Source organism: Alligator mississippiensis, chromosome 14, assembly GCF_030867095.1.
Source record: "Alligator mississippiensis isolate rAllMis1 chromosome 14, rAllMis1, whole genome shotgun sequence".
NCBI lineage: Eukaryota > Metazoa > Chordata > Crocodylia > Alligatoridae > Alligator > Alligator mississippiensis.
The window spans coordinates 14300568-14317956 of NC_081837.1; the positions used below are offsets into that span (position 1 = coordinate 14300568).

At 45.0% G+C, this 17389-nt stretch overlaps 2 protein-coding genes across 3 annotated transcripts in view; both read left to right on the forward strand.

Moving 5' to 3' along the window:
• UBE2G1 (ubiquitin conjugating enzyme E2 G1) overlaps positions 1-2119 on the forward strand; it is a 42863-nt gene extending 40744 nt beyond the window's left edge. For both annotated transcript variants that reach the window (XM_059717317.1, XM_059717318.1), the window contains one exon: positions 919-2119. The gene's annotated coding sequence lies outside the window, so the exon portion shown is untranslated. The remainder of the gene's footprint in view (positions 1-918) is intronic.
• Positions 2120-15285: 13166 nt separating this feature from the next.
• ANKFY1 (ankyrin repeat and FYVE domain containing 1) overlaps positions 15286-17389 on the forward strand; it is a 49934-nt gene continuing 47830 nt past the window's right edge. Inside the window, exon 1 of the mRNA XM_014608083.3 lies at positions 15286-15353. Within this exon, the coding sequence (XP_014463569.2) occupies positions 15344-15353 (10 nt within the window). The 5' untranslated portion in view covers positions 15286-15343. The remainder of the gene's footprint in view (positions 15354-17389) is intronic.

The window sequence follows — 17389 nt, forward strand, 5'->3', positions numbered from 1 at the left end:
GGGCTGGATAGGGTTGAAGAAGCCTTGGGGCTGGTCAGCAGCAGACTTAATGTCACTGATACTTTCTTTTGTAGCACTTGCTAGTATAGCTTTATTTTTCAGAGTAATTGGTGACATAGCATAGGTTGACTTCAGGGCTCTTGCCTGCAGAGGCCTGAAAATAAAATTACCCCAAATAGATTACTTTGTTTCTGGGTTTGTTGCTGCCTTCTTGATGCACTGGATGTTTACCAAATTTTAAAGATGGGAGACTCTCACAGGGTGCATTGGACCCCAAATGGTATTGAGAAACTTGTCTTGCCTGCATGCAGTTACCTTCAGTGGCAAACAAACTCTCTGTTACATGCCAGCTATATAGCGCATTTTAGGTTAGGTGGGCCTGATGTGGATGTTCTTATGGATTGCTTTGGGCACACAGTTATTACATGGTTGCACGTGTTTTTGCAGAGGATTGGATGTGCTGATCTGGCAGGTCCCTTCCAATCCTCTGTCTCTGGGAAAACTGCATCTATAATGAGCTTTTTTGCCATTTATTGTTAGTTAGATGTTTACTTAGAAGGAATTCTCTAGTTAAGACTAGAGCCCGATCCTCCTATAGTCCTAGACAGAGGTGAGTATTTTGTGTACTTTGAAAATGTTGTTAGGAGTAAAAGTACGATGGTGAATTTGAGCCCACAGCCGTGCCAGCATCTGGTGTGTTCCATTTTATTTTAGCGTTGTTTTTGTATGTCATCTCAGGGAGATTTTTTAACACGTTTGATTCTGAAGGCAACAAAAATGCTTTTACATTTTTAATATAAACTTTTGAGTGTTAGTGATGATGAACAACTTGTTTCCAACCCAATACAGACAGGAATCTTAAAGCAGCTGTAAGTTCTTTGTTTCATAAATGTAATGTGGCTTTTTTTTTTATCGCAGGTCTCCAATTGAGAAACATGGCACTGTTTTTCCTGCACTCTACCCACCTATTGCTGGACTTCTGTTGTAACAAGTTGGCAAACACTGGCTGGAACTGGGCTGCAATAAAACATGCCAGTTTTCGATGCTGACAAGAGCCTAACAAGTGCCAACACAAAAAAAACAATTACGCATTTTGAAACCTAATGAACTGCTTTAACCTTCAGGAAGAATTGTAAAGATGTGTACATAGCACAACATGATCCGGATAATATATATACTGTTCATGTACATCCACAATACACATTGTACCAAATAATGCTGTCTTGTAGGTAGGATAAGAATCGTGTAAATTCTAAAGATTTTAGCAGGTTTACTTTCCCTATTCATTGTTTCCTATTAGTTTAAAAAACCGAAACAAAACCAACTCTTGTGAAGCATGTCAAACTAAAACCAATTAGGGTAAAGATTTTTTTCCCCCCTGTTTTGTTTTTTTTTTCCTTTGAACCATTTGAGGCTTAATTAAAACCCTTTGCTTATTAAAGTTCAGGGTTTTGTTTTGGCTTTTTTTTTTTCTTTGGTTGTTTTTCTTGGTTTTTGTTTGGAAATGCACTCCCCTCTCACCCAGCATCTTGGTTTCAGATTTTCTCTAAATAATAAATTTTCAAAGTTTCTAGGATTCGTTACTTGGTTTTTACAATGACCTTTGCATTGTCAAAGGTGCTTCTCCTGCCCCCTTCCTCCGGCCCCCTCTACCTTTTTTGACCCAATTGCACACAGTTCTTGAATTTGGGTGTAGCAATAAAACTTCTGGCTGTGGAGCACCCTTGAGCCTGCTGTTTTGTTTTTTCAAAGGACTGAGCGTTTTGGCTTGGAAGTCCAGTTGACTAAGTCCAAAATAGGAAGATCTGCTTTCTTTTGGTGTTTTTCTTTTCTTTATTCCTCTCTCTCATTGCCTGGTTTCATTTTTAAGATGGATTAAGAAGCATGCACATCTGTAGGATTTCAAATGAGCAACTTCTGGGTTTGACATAAAGAAATAGTTTTCTTTCTTTATCCCTCTTCTGTGCCCCTCTTTATTTCTTTGCCTTCTATTCTACTGCAAGTTTTCCTCACCTAATGTACAAAGAAAATTGCGATGTATATTTTCATGTAATTTGATTTTTTGGAATTCTGTCACCTTCTGTAGTGAGTTCTTCCAAAATATAATTTTTTCCAATAATTTCTATGTTGAATTGGCTCTTAGTTATCTAAGACTGGGGAGTGTTGGGATTGACTGACTCAGATAAGAAGTGGCCTAGCTCAGTAGGCACTTCCAGTGTTTGGACTTGGCAGAAATATGTTGGTAATTATATGAAATTTCATACTAGAAGCCCAGAGCTATAATTGGTAATAATAAGGATTTGTTCCCTTTGTTTAAATACTGTACAAGGTGCCTGCACTGAAGAATTAAGTGCCAATTTGAGCTGGATTTAGCTTCTGGGTTAGAGTAACTAATTGAGTTTCCCTTCACTGAAGGAAGCACCACTTCTAAGGAGGGCCACACGCATGATTAGAGGCCTAGACACCAGGTCATACAAGGAGAGGCTGAAAGACTTGGGACTGTTCAGCCTGGAGAAGAGAAGACACAGAGGGGACTTGGTGACAGCCTCTAAGTATATTGGGGCATACATCAAGGCCTGGGGGAGCATCTATTCATCAAAGCCACCCAGGGGATGACAAGAAATAATGGGCACAAGCTGATTTGATGATTGCTTCAGGAAAAAGGAAAAACTTCTTTACAAGTAGAGTGCCAAGGGTTTGGAACAGGCTCCTCCCAGAGGTGGTACAGTCATCCACCCTGGCAATCCAAAAAAATGTCTTGATGCCTACTTTGCTGGGTCCATCCGAACCCAGGAGCCTTTTCTGCCCAAGTACAGAGGGGCTAGACCTGATGATCTGTAAGGTCCCTTCTAGCCCCTAACAACTATGAACTATGAAACTACCATTCTTGAACCAAGTGGAAATTAACAGTAGAGATCCAGAAAAGAGGAAATAGTAAAAAGTAGCCATGAATCAGTCAGTTTCTCTATATTCAAAGGCAGTAATGTTGCTTCTATTTCTATACAATGCGTGTGGCACTTAATATGTGCCACAGACTTTGGGAAGGATGTTAACAGGAAGCTCCTCATGACAGAGGAATTAGGCAAGAGAGATATAGGACAGATTGGTAGATGCTCCTGAAGTCAGGTAGTCGCGGGACAGAGATGGGAGTGGGGGGAGGCGGGGGGTTCATTCTTCAGTTGCAGTAAAGCCCAAGTCTCTAGAATCCTTATTTCTAAAAAGGAGCAATGGCTTGTCATGTGTCTTTCTTTGCAGAGACCTGAAACTTATATGGGTGTGCAATGAAATCGAGAGAGAAATAGCTTATATTGGTCATGCAGCCAGTGTGGGTCCAGTTTCTGATTTCAGTTATCAGCCAACATGCTGACATGAAACCTTTGGAACCTGTGGCAAGACAAGCAACTTGCTGCTGTGGAAGCCTGATTGTGCAGTGAAGGTTTCTAATCTCTCTACCACGAGAAGTATTTCTCATGCAATAATTTTGGGAAGGAGTGGATAGCTTCTAATGAACCTGACATTTGATCTAGCTTTCCATGAAGCCTTGAGTATCAGATGGACAGTATGAACTTTCTAGATTGTTGTTTACGATGTGAATGCCAAAAAAAGGCATATGGCAGGTTTTTAATAGGTGCTAAGGTAAAAAGTTAGTTAGCAAAAAATGCCAATTAAAATGGATTAAATTATTATTACTTCCTATATCAAATGCATTTAAATTTTAGTGTAATGTCCACATGGACATATTTGGTAATTGTGTTGGAAAAGCATGGATCAAACTTCTAATTAAGTGGTTTTTCATAGGCAGGCAGATGTATGTGGTGCTTAAATTATGTTTTCTGCCCAGGCACAATAACTGATTTTAGGGAAGCAGGCACATGAGGACCAAAACTGCTTGGCTCCTGCAGAGGGGAGAGAATGCCTCTAGCCAGCTTACTGGCTACCATGTGCTCTCTCACTTAAGGCTGTGGATTGTCTTGCATTCCAGCAGCATGGTGCTGTTCACTCCATAATTAAACTATTAGGACTACTTTGGTTTCTAGGCCAGCTATTGTGAACGAAGAGTTTTCTCCTGAAATAAAATTGGCTGCAGCAAGAACTGAGCAGACACTTGTTCATTTTCTGTAGCAGGTCCTGTTCTCCCTTGGTTACTTTTTTTCCCCCAACGGATATAAACAGTCCTAGACTAACTGAAAATGAATCCATATATTTAGTTTAATTTGCAACCAGGCTCTTAAAAGGGATTTGCCTTGTACCAGAATGGGTTGTTTTTAGAGGGGGAGAGTTGGGGGGTGAGGGGGATGCTCTTTGTGTTTTTGGTTCACCCCACTCCCTCTCAGTTATTAGCATACTAAACTGCTGTAATGTAATGCAATGATAGAAACTCAAGACAAAGGGTTTCTGGGCGAGCTGTTTTCTAGAGCAGTGGTTTTCAACCTCTTTTCATTTGCAGACCCTTACATTTTAAATGGAGGTGCAGACCCCTTTCAAAAATTTTGAACGGAGGTATAGTCACCTTTTGAATTGTAGGTGTGGGTATTCATATATTTTTGATCATAGTCCTCTTTTGCAAACCCCTTAGACATAATCTACAGACCCATTTGAAAACCACTGATCTAGAGATCCAAAATAAACTAAGAGCTAGGGCACACTTGGGGGACTTTTTAGTTGCCCACAACATAAGGCCCCGTCCCTCAAAAAGCCATTGCAAAATTTATTATTTTTAAAATGTTAGTGGCAAGTTACTATTGTTCTGACTAAAATATTAATCCACAGCTTGAGTGAACTATCCTAACGATTCAGGGGAGGGGGGAGAGTTGATTAATGCTTCACAGGAAACAAAATTGTCAAGAACTGCAATTTTTTTTTTCTTAAATACAGGAGAGGGTCGCACAGGACTTCAGAGGTTCTTAAGTTTCTGGAAGGTCACCCTTGCATTGGTGTACTGCTCTGTTACTTGTATGAGATCACTAGTCATCTGTCTGTAAAGAATGTATAGACTGAATTTTGTACTAATCTAGAATCTTGCCTAGCTAGCTCTTTATGGCAGTACATGAGCACCCTGTGTGCTATCTGAATGTTGGGCATGCGGAGCAGTCTGAGCAGAAGCCCTAAGATTTCTCAGATTACAAATGACATGACTGGAAAATATAAAAGGAGAGAAACTTGTGCCACTGCTGAAGTTTGAGGTAACTATTGAAATGTTACAACCTTAGCCAGAAAACCGCCTCTGCTGTGATTCCCAAACATTCAATGCCTATGCACTAGGTAGATAGTGGTTGGAAAACATTTAATAATGAGATGAAGTGCACATTGTTATACTGTATCTGCCTCCTGTGTCTAACTCTGTTCTTTGACTGTAACTTCTAACAAGATTTTGTTTTTCTCTTTTTGGTAGGGTAATGGTGTTGAAACATAGTATTACTGCATTAAAAGGTTTTGCAATGTTGCATGTCGCTCTGGGATACTGCACTTCTACAGGGAGCTACCCTGCTGATTCCACCCCAAGAAGTGACCAAAGCTTATGGTTTAAAAAATGAAGCAGCCTGAAATAAAAAACACTGCTCTCTAGAGCCCCACGGTTAAAACAGGCTTGCTTGCTCATGCTACTTTTTTATGTAATGTGCAGTTAACTTGTAGAATTCATTGCCACAAGAGGTGGTGGAGGCACATGCATATCCAGGTTCAAAAAGGGACTGGATAAATTAATGGGTGATACTCCTATTAATGGTTATTGAACAGAATGGTTGGAGATGCCAGAAAAAACAGCTCTAAACCAATGGTGGTTGCCTGGGAGGGTATTGAATAGGGAATAGATCACTAAAGATATGTGGTTCAGTATTCTCCCTCTATAGCATCAAATTTTTTTTATTTTTTTTTTTGCCAGTTGGAGACAGGCTATGGGGCTAGATAAACCACTTGTATGGCACTTATGTTCTTTCTTTCTCCACATTCTCATAGGGCAAGAGTAGGTAAGAGAACCATCTCTGCAGCCTGTAAAAAATGAAACTAATGAAATCTGGTTACTTAGTCATAGGATAACTCATCACTATAGTCTTTATTAGTCAGTGGACTAAATCCCTGCCAGAGTCCTATCAACTTGTATACAAAACACTTCAACTACCTTGTCATATTAAAGTGTAATTATTAGCTGCTTCCAAATGTGCACACATCATGAATCACAATGGAATTTATTCCTGATAATTAGGCTTAAAAGATGACCTCCATGCCATCTTTAAGGTCAGCTGATGCTTGCAAAGTCTTGAATACTCTTCAGCACCCTCTCTTAGCTCAACAAGACATGAGACCATCAACTGTTCCATCTTGCAGAATTACCTTCTATTTTGGTCAGGAGTGAAAAGTAAAAATCTTTAATTATTTTATACTTGTGAGTACATAGACCTTATACAGTGAGCGTTCTGAATTTTTGTAATAAAAAGCATTACATTAGGCACTTATCTGTATAATCTTTCAATCCTCATAAACCAGCCAGAATGCCTGTAATTTGCACTTGGAATATTTGTGACCTATTTTTGTAATACATTTTTCTTCTTTGTTATAAATGTCAAAAATCATTCTTTACTGTCTTTCGAGATGGATTTTGCATGCCCTATAAAGTGAAAGACTAACTATGGATAATTAGTCATTGCCCATCCCCTTTGAGTGACAAATTAATCATATTTTCCTGTGAGGCAGTGAATATGTCTTCCTAGTTGCATCAGCTAATCGGTGGCACTCACAAGGCAGAGTAATGCAACATGACCAGTGTAAATTATGTATGAAGCAAAGTTGCATCCATTTGCCTTTTAAATGGAATAGAAAATAAGTGTAATTTAAAACCTAGAGGCAGATGGAGATTAACCAAGAAAGCGAGTAACAACGGAGTCCAAGATAAAGAACATGAGGGCATCTTAGATATCAATGAAGAAAACAGTTTCTCCATCAAAATCTATTATAGATGCTTACATGGTCCTTCTCATGGTAGTACTTGAGGTCCTGAACACACTACATGCCCACATAAGCATCAACCTGCTTTACATGGCATAAATAAGGAAGACACACACAATGTATACCCTTATACCAGTTAAACTGGCTAGAAATCAGGGGTTAAACCTCAGAAAATTGCAATACAAGTAAACTGAGTAAAGTTACACCATTGTAGGTACTATGGGTCTATATTTAGTGGCAAGCTGCTGTAATAGATCCTGCTTCTGGTGAGCTGGTCATCTGTCTGCTTCAGACACTGGTTTCATTTCCATCAGTGTACAAAATGATGCAAGTTACTCTAACGCTAATGGCTCATGTCCAGGCCCTCAGTATCTCATAAATATAGATGCCTTTCTCCACATATCTTCCAATATATGAAGAGCAATTAAAAAGAAAATGGAGATAGACTTTTCTGTGCCTGTAGGGGACAGGACTAGGAGCAATGACTTCAAACTGCAGCACAGGAAATTGAGCTTGGCAATCAGGAAGAACTTTCTGACTATGAGGGTGGTCAAGCCCTGGAACAGGCTACCCAGAGGAATTTGGAATCTCAATCTTTGCCAGTTTTCAAGAGTAGGTTTGACAGACATTTGGCTGGGATGGTTTGGTCAGGGATGATCCTGCCTTGAGCAGGGGGCTGGACTAGATGACCTTGTGTGGTCCCTATTGTTCTAGGATCCTATAGCACTTTACATCTTGGGCTATCTCCATTTTTACAGATGGGAAACTGAAGTACAGGGCAGGTTTACTCCAAATCATGTAAGAAACCTGTGGCCCTATTGAATCCAATTCCAATGTCCTACATCAATGGTGCTCCACCTATAGCCCACAGGCTTGATCAGGCCCTCAAAGTGATTGGATCATCAGCATGGGGAATCAGCGGCAAGCACCATGGCTCAGCATATCCCCTTCCATGCCCTGTGTTGTGTTGCTGAACCCCTGTGGTGCTGAAGGTAAGCTCTCTTCCTTCCTCCTTTCACCATCTTCTTCTGACAGGGACAACCACCTCCATCCCCACCCCCACCAAAGGAGTGGTGACCTATGGTACAACCAGGTCACAAGCATGCGGTCAGCTGCTCTACAAGGTTGAGCTCTCCTGCCCTACGTACCAAACTGATAACAATGGGAAAAGAAACAGGCAGAGAGGTGGGTGAAATGACTTGTCAAAGGTCACTGAGCAGCTTGGCAGAGCCACAAAAAAAATCCTTTGACCCGCATCACAATGCCCTATCTGCTAGACTGCTACTCTCTCCATCTGGATCTTTCTAGGTACCATATCCAAACAGGATGTTGGTGACCATTGTCTTCCACAGATCTCTTCTCTTTGAGGCATACAGTATTTCCAGTGTCGATACATTAATCCATTTAGGTAGACTCTTGATGGAAGTCAACCTCTGTCTTCCACAGTCTCTCCTTCCTTCAGTCTTTGCAGTTACTACCAGACTTTCAATTTCCTATTTCCTCATAACGTGTCTGAGAAACTCCAAATGTCTCTAATGTTAATCAGCAGCTTCCTCTTGCAACCTGCTCTTAACAAAATATCTTCATTTGAAGTGTGACTTGTCTGGCATACCTTCAAGATGTGCCTTAAAAACCACATCTCAACCACAACCACATCTCGGTTGCTTCAATTCTCTTTTCCATACTTGGCGATATTATCCAGCATTCTGATACATACATGAGGACTGGTATAACCTAGCAATCCAAAACTCTTAACTTTGTCCCCATAGAAATTTTACTATTTGTCAAGATCTTTTTCATTTTCAGAAATACGTCTTTTGCCATCCCTATTCTCCATTTTATTTCTTGACCACATTTACCATCAGATGTTATCCAACTTCCCAAGTAGTTAAATTTATTGACCTGCTTTATCTGTTCCTTTTGCGCTTTGATGGAAAATACAGGAATGATCTTCCTTGTAATTACCATGCATTCTGGTTTTCTACAGACTTAGAGCCGCCTTCTCACTTTCACTACCAATTTTATCTAAGATTCCTTGTAGCTTCTCTTCTGGATCAACTACTAAGATTGTGTCATCAGCATAACGCAAGTTGTTCAAATTCGGTTTGCCAATGACTAGCCGTGGTAAATCCTCAATCTCCCTCAGTATTTTCTCACTGTACAAGTTGAAAAAGTCTAGTGAAAAAAACACAGCCTTGCCTTATGCCTCTCAATTCAGGTGAAATCATTTAGTTCATTTTCAATCTTTACTGTTGCAGTTTGGTCCCAAATAGAGGTTTCTTAAAATTCTAAAGTCTTTACCGTCAATATCCAATTCTTCCAGCATTTTCATTCATTCCTCATGCAGGACTCTTATCTTTGGTATAATCAATAAAATTTTTGGTATAATCAATAAAACACAAAAAAAGGTCTTTCCTTATTTCTATTGCCTCCTCCGAAAGCATTTGTACCATGAAGATAGCATTTCTCTTACCTCGATCTTCAACAAAACCACATAGAACTTTTGCAGTCTCTGGTTTTATTTTACTTGTAGCTCTCATCATCAGCACCTTCAATAGGATCTTTGTCACATGGCTCATTAAACAGATGGAAGTTCACATTCAATGGCTTCAGGTCTTTTTGATCGATTTACTGAGGTCCTCAGGTATTTCTCCACTTTCATAAATCTCAATGATAACAGTTGTTAACTTTTCTATACCAAACTCTTCCAAACAATTTATTTGTTCTACTGCAATTTCAGCTTTATTTGTTTTCCTTTGGTTGATAACTGCTCATACTTCTGACTTAAGAATTTGCAAAACATCCCCCCTTGCTGAAGGCACAGCTGAATTATGCTGCACGCTCGTCACTCGAGTAATCAAGAGCTCTTATCACAGGTCGTCGAACAAAACGAGTAAACACAAAATTCGCTAACATAAGAAGTTCGTCCTCTAGGGATTGAATCAAACAATAACCAACACAAATACATATACACACAATCAGATTCATAACAAAAAACTGCACAATCAGGGCTTCAGTGAGCGTCATGGCGAAGTCGCGCGTCAGGCCCCCACTTCTTTCGATGATGTTATCCTTCTTGGGGCTTCTCTTCACCACGCACTCTGAATTCCGGATCTGTAAACAAAACTCTCAGAAAATAAGTTAACGTATCTCAACATATTTACAAAGTTTCCATGGAACTATACTATCATTTTTAAAACATATAATACAGGTGTTTGCTACTTTAAACTACCCTCTCTTGCACACTCAACTAGATGAAATCGTTGAGGAGCCGTCGTCTAATTCTTCTAGGTAATGGAAACCTAACTCGTAGGCCAGTTGCCATTGGCCTGTGTCCCCTAAAATCCAAAGCTGTCGCTTATTGAGTCCAGAACGCTGTAGGAGAAATCCAAACATGTATCGCTCCTCTGGTGTTCTCTGTGGTAATGATGGAAGATCGGATTCATGATGTTTTACGCCTTGAATCTCGGTCGGGTGTCGACGTTCCCGATCACTGGATAATCTTGGCTCCATCAGGATACGCAGTCGTGACAACTGACGAAGGAGGTTACTCACGGGTTGGTTCACCATTGGGTTAAGCAGAATCCGGAGGACGACGATGTTCTTTCGCCCATAAACCTCAAGACAACTATCTATGCTGTGAACGGTCACTGGAACGGTTCCAGGATCTCGTAGATGACAATGAGGCCATGGTCTTATTTGCTGGAGTGATGTCAGTCCCAGCGCACGTGCTCTGGGGTTCCAGGCACAGTACGAGACTCCGATGATTGCTAGCATGAGTTGTTCTGCGCCGGTATGTTCTGGCCGTCCATCATGCCACGCGTGGGCTTTTTGACTGATCAGTCCTGCAACAAGCGCTGCAGTGGAATAGGCCAGTGAACGTTGACTGCTATCATGTCGAGACATGTCCTCTACTCCACGAAGCTTGTCTGACTAAGAAGCTTGCTTCTTCCTGGTTCAGCAGGCCGGATCCAAGTTCCACGACCAAACGTCCCAACCATACAGCTAGAGTTTCTTCAGGTTGGATTCTTGATTCTCTGCATAAATCCTGTAGTTCAGTTCTGGTGCGAGTATAGTAGGCAGTAGCAACTTGGCTGGTCGTTGTTATAGGCTGAACTGCTGCTGCGGGAGTCATTGCTGTTATTACTTCAGGCAGGAGGGGCGGATGCACTCCTCCGCTCGATTCTCCCTTCCGTCGGCATGAAGGCGTGGTCGCCGGAAGTGACGCTGCGTCGGTGGGCGGGGTCGCCGGAAACGACGCTGCGTCGATGGGCGGAGTTGCTGACCGAACTCTCGTGGGTTCCTCCGAAGCTCCACCCTTCTTTGCCGGTTCTTCCACGCAGTCTCCCTCTTGCTCGGCGCCATCTTGGACTGGCGTTTCAGGATTCTTTTTCTCAGCCGCTTCTTTTACCGCTCAAACAGCCATACGCAGCTGGGCTTTTAAACTTAAATTCTTATTCATTAAATCAGTTATCGTATGGAAAGTTGCAGTCGGTACTCCCCCCTTGTCGTATTGTGGGGCCACCCTCTCATTCGCGGTGCGTTCCTCCGTCTCCAGATCTTCGCGGAGCTCGGATGGAAGCTCGCAACCCCTTAATCTAGACGCCACCATGAAGGGGGAGAACCGGTCGATCGGCACCGGTTCTTCACTCTCCCGAGCATATCTTAGGCAACGGGCACACTCCCGGGTGAGGGTCGGGTTCACTGCACCCGCCGGGTTGACTCTGGTGAGGGACACAGTATCGAGGGGCCTGAAGAGGACCCGCTCATCACCCATTATACACCCGAATGCCGCGGGGTGCAAATACACTTCCCTCTCTTTCTGGGCTCCGTCTTCGGAAGCTCCCTCTTCTCCCTTCAGCGAAAGACGTCCGCTGTTAAATCTTTCACCCGTTCCGCCCGCCTGGTGGTAAGCGATATGCGCCTCCAGTTCCATAAAGCCTTCTACTTGGCGTTTTCCACTGCGCCAAGGGCAGTTCTTAACTAATTCTAGCTCCAGCGTGCTTTCCCCTGATCCCATCCTCGTCGCCATGTGTGGGCTGGGAGCAGTTCGCGGCCCTTTTTTCGCATGGCGGGCTGTGGCCAGCAGCCCGGACATGCCAGGTCGGGGAAGGCAGGCGGTATGCTAGAATTAGGCACGGACGCTTAATGGTTGATTTAAGATTGTTTACTTACACTGAAGATGGTCACGGTGTAGGCTGGAAAGATTTCCAGGAAAAGCTTCGCTTAAGTCCCAGTTTAAAGACTTGGATAGAGCTCTGGATTCACTCACACGAAGTTTTCGAGGCTCTGTGGAACTTGCGCGCTGTGAAGGGTACGTCGAGGGATCGTTCGGCGACGGGGAGAGGCAAGAGGCTGATCAGACCCCTGTAGCCTTCTTGATATACACGCTGGGTCCAATAGGCTCCGCAGCGCTTAAAGATCTTCACGAGACGTGAAGTCTCCTCCTCCTGACGTTCATGGAGTCCTCCAACTTGGGCGGAAACCACTCAAGCCTCTTATACGGCTAGCAAGCCAATTACTAGCTGCCACGTGGGAATGATTTAGGAACAACCAATAGTGGGGCACAAATCTGAATACAAATGGCGGGAACTCCTTGCAACGTGCATTTCTGTGTTGCAACAAAGAAATGCACCCTGCAAAGAAAGCTACGAGTGTTGGGAAATAATTTAGCAGTGCCGAAGCACGCACAAAAAAAATCACACCCTTAGGTTGTGACACCCCACTGCTCACATCTCTCCAGGTTGAGTACGACCCATCCACCACTACTCTCTGGGTGCGCCCCATCAGCCAATTTTTTACCTATCCAACTGTGCAGGCATCAATGCCGCAGTCACTTAATTTATTGATTAGGATGGGTTGAGAGACAGTGTCAAAGACCTTCTTAAGGTCTAGAAAGACTATGTCCACAGCAACACCATCATCCAAGGATTTAGTTACTTGGTCATAAAAGGCAATCAGGTTGGTCAGGCAGGACCTGCCTTTGGTGAACCCATGCTGATTGCCCGAGCATGATCTCCCCTGCAGGCCCCCCACAGATATGCTCCTTGATGATCCTCTCCAAGAGCTTCCCGAGCACCGAGGTGAGGCTTACAGGCCTATAGTTACTCAGGTCCTCCTTCCTCCCCTTCTTAAAAATAGGGACATTAGCCAGTTTCCAATCCCCTGGCACCTGGCCAGATGACCACGAATGCTCATACAGCTGGGCCAAGGGCTCTGCGATGACCCCTGCCGGCTCCCTCAACACCCTTGGGTGGAGGGCATCTGGACCTGCAGATTTAAAAATGTCTAGCCCTTCCAGAAGATCCCTAACTACATCTACACTGACTGAAAGCTTGATAGAGCTATCCCCAAGATTGTCCCTACCTCTGGTAGGTGGGATATCCCGGTCCCTATTCTGGAAAACAGAGGCAAAGAAACTGTTAAAAATATCAGCTTTCTTGTCTGGCGTGGCCACCAGATTACCGTTTGTGTCTTGCAGGGGCCCTACATTGCCTGGTGCCCTCTTCTTGCTCCCAATGTACTTGAAAAAGGACTTTTTGTTGTCCTTAATCCTGGACACTAGCCTGAGGTCCATCTCTGCCTTGGCCTTCCTAATAGCCCTCCTGCACTCCCACGCCAAGGAGGAGTACTCCTCCTTGGTGATAGTTCCTCCCTTCCACTGGTTGTACGCCTCCCTTTTAGTCCTCAGGCATTGCTGAATGCCCTTGCTGAGCCAAGGGGGTTTCTGAGCACTCTTACCCCACCTTGCTTCTCTCAGGGACTGTTATCCTTTGGGCCTGGAGGATCGCCCCCTTAAGGTACCATCCCTTGTGGGCTCCCATCTCCTCTACTTTCTGGGCCATTAGTGCCTCCCCATCTTTTCAATACTTGTTCTCGTTCCATAATTACATCACCATTCTTGGCATTTATACATTCCCCTCTGGATCACCGTGACAGTGAAGATCAGAAAGCATGATCTTTTAACATTTTCTGGAAATGTAGATCTGGAGAACAGGGCCTACGTCCTGAGTGAAGGACCTGACTTCTGGAACTACTGTCCCTCAGTGGGCTGATACAGCCGGAGACAGCTGACTTCTAAGGCAGCATTTACAAAGCATGAAGTATTCCAAACAGTGTTCTTCTGTAAAGCCTGTGTCCACAACCAACCTGCGACAGATTAACCAGTTGCTACATTATGCCCCAGAAGTGAATAAACTTGAATGTACATGGTAAATTCACAGCATTCATTTGTTGTCCTAAATGTGGATTTTTAACTATGCTTCTGGTGCCACATGTATTCCAAGCACGCTTCCTTCATCTTGCCACCAAAAAGCCTTTGGCATTACAAAGACAGTCTTATGTTTGTACAAGATGGATAAAGCTATGGTTGTGTAACCTTGTCACTCCAGCTGTTGTAGTCTAGCAGGTCACATCATGGGCTACTGGTGTCTCCTGAGTCTGGGGGGGCACCAGATTGCTGATGGGGGGGGCGGTCCCCTAGCAGCCAATCGCCAACTGGGAAGGGGGCAGCAACTGATGGCCATGTGGAGCGGGGGGCCAGTGACTGATGGCCACTGGGGTGGGGGGCGGGTGGCAGCGACTGGTCACCCAGTCAGTGGCAAAACCAGAAGTGCACTTCCAGTTTGGTGCACAGGTGCTTCCAGGGGGTGCACGACCAATCTCAGAGGGCGCATGTGCAGCCGTGTGCACCCGCTATGTACCGCAACGGGTCGCATCTCTGTAGTGACACTTGTAGCTTTGCAACGATTCGGCACGGGGAAAAAGACGAGGATCCTGCGCCCATCTTCACCACAGCCTTCTTGCGTGACCTTGGGTCCGCCGCTTCACCTTTCTGGGCATCCCTTTGGTAGGACGGTGGCACGGTCGGGCTGGGAGGGACCTCGCAGGGTCCCCTCGCCCAGCGGTTCTCAACCTTTTGCACCTTACGTCTCACCAACCGTTTTGTCCCATCACGATCAAAACAAAACCCCACTTTTTTGTTCCCCTAGAAGTGCATTTTTTACGCTGACAGGCGTTTCGGTACTCTGTTCATCATCCAGGCACTGAAGTCCCACCTCCACGACCTTCGCGTCCCCAACCCTGCTCTATAGTCCAGCCCTGGCTCAAGGCAGGGCCGCCCCTCACTCAACCATCCGGCCAAGCGCCTGTCCAACCCTATTATGAACCCTCGCCAGCACGGAGCAGCCCGCCGCTCCCGGCCCAAGGCTGGCCAGGACGCACCTCCTCGCCTCCCACGTGCGCCGCCCCCGCCCACCAGAGCGCGCCAGGCTGCGGGGAGGGGGCGGGGCCGGGCCGGATAAAGCGGCTGCGCGGTGGGGGTCTCGCGAGACCACAAGAAAGGCGGGGTCGGGCTGGGAGGGGCTGGTTCTCGCGAGAGCCGCCGGCGGCCGCGCTCAACATGGCGGAAGGTAAGGGTGGGTGAGGGGGTGAGGCGGGGGAAGCGGCGCCGCGACTTCTCGCCTCACGGCGGGCGGCGGCTGCCCTGCCCTGCCCGGGCGCCCCTCAGGTGGGGCGAGCCGCTCCTGAGGTCTCTGCTCCGCAGTCACAAGCGAAGAGGGGGGGAAGGAGGAGCGGGCGGGCGCCCCCGGGCCTGCCCCCTTCAGAGGAAGAAAAAAATCGCGTATTGGGGGGAAAAAAATGCGCCTGTGAAATAGTTGTTGTGGCGTTGCCGCGCTCCGCTTCGGGGGCCTGCTCAGCACCGCAAGCTTCCTCGGAAGCAGCTGACTCGGCAGCGCTGCCCGGGCGCGGGCGCGGGAGCGGGAGGGAGGCTCCTGGTGCGGCTCCGGAGCTCGTCGGAAAAAGGAAGTTTAGTTTGGACGCATTTGGGCTCTTCCCCCCAGGATGGTGATGGCACGGCACACGACTCTTGTTCCCTTTAGGGTGCCCCCCCTAAAAGGCCCGCTTTGCCCCCGTTCGGGTTGTTTTCCCTCCACCTGCCTCATTTATTTGTTCGGTTGCTTGTAGGTTTTTTTGTATGTGAAAGATGTGGCTGGCAGATTGGCTCGCTAGCTGACTGTGGGTGTTGGCAGTTGTCTGGTCTCGAGCTGATAGATGCTTTGCTGGTGAAGTTGTTGTTAATTCGAGGAACTGGATGCAAAGTGTGCTCCCGCGTGCTGTATGCTCTGAAAGGCACCGACGGCGCTATCCTTTGGCAGTTGTTGTTGGCCCAAAGCTTACGGGTGTCGGGGAGCGGAAGGGAGTATTGAAAGTCGTGGAAATCTGGGCAGCATAGGGTGCGACAGGCGAGGCGGGGGCAGCCAGTTAACCGAATTTTGGGACGGGACCTCACAGGTCCATCTGTTAAAGTACTGTCCCTTTCACTGTTTGCTGATCGACTAAAGCACTAAGTCTTTCCAGGCTGCTGCAGACATAGCTGGTGTAGCCTTGATTATGGTATTTATTTTTGGTGTCAAACTTAAGCTTTTTGCTTTTAAGGGCACTTGGTTTTCCTCTCTTTCCATCTCTTGGTGGTATAATTCCTGCCTCTCTTGCCTGCTGGCCAGTATCAAGTAAGCACCTCTTCTCAGGCTGGGAGGCTGTCTGAACATGTCGGCAGAGCAGCATCGCCTTTCTCAACATATTAGTTCTCCTATGCTCAGATCCATTTTGTGAGGTGGGGACGGTAATTGGTTTTGGTGGGTTGGAAATGACTTTAGCCAGTAGCATCTTGCTGTTTCCTTGTATTTGCAGTTCATGTAAATCTTCCTTAAATTGTAAACTCTTTGGGCTGGAGACTTTGCTGTCTGTAAGCTAAGCACTGGACAAGAAGTGGAAGTTCTTGATGCTGTAGTAATGTAATGTAGTGATAAAGATAAATCCGTACACAGAACTTTTACTTTGGCACCAACCTGTAATGCTCTTAACCAACAAGCAAAGCAAAAATAACTTTTAGGAGTGTTTGGAGACCCATGCACTGATATTGATTGAACAAAGGTTAAAGTTGCTCTTTTTCTGTAGGGTCTTTAATAATATTCTGGTTAGTAGTCAGTAGCAATGTCAAATTGTGGACATTACAGAGTAAACTAAGGGGAACCTTTAGGGTAATATGTTCTTATTCTGCTTACACAAGTGGAGTACTCTAAATTGTGGAAGGCTGTAACAGAGCCCTGGAAACTTCAGCTCTTTGAAATCAAATGGTTCTGTAATACCCAGTAACAAAACTATAGATTGCATTTTTTCCTGCCCTGACCTGTTCAGGTCATCTTAGTATTTTGACTTGAAAACTAAGCTGTTGTCCTACTTGTCTATTGGATGACTGTAGGTTGAGATAGCCGAGTGATCCAAATCATCCTCTTCTTGATGGAACACTTGAAAACTTGGCCCTGACCTCAGATGTGCTTAAGACCTTGCTGTCCTAATCTATATGCTCATGCATGTGTTTTTAAGTACTTTTGTATTCTCCAGGGCTGGTCACCAGTGCATCAGGTGACATGGAACAACAATA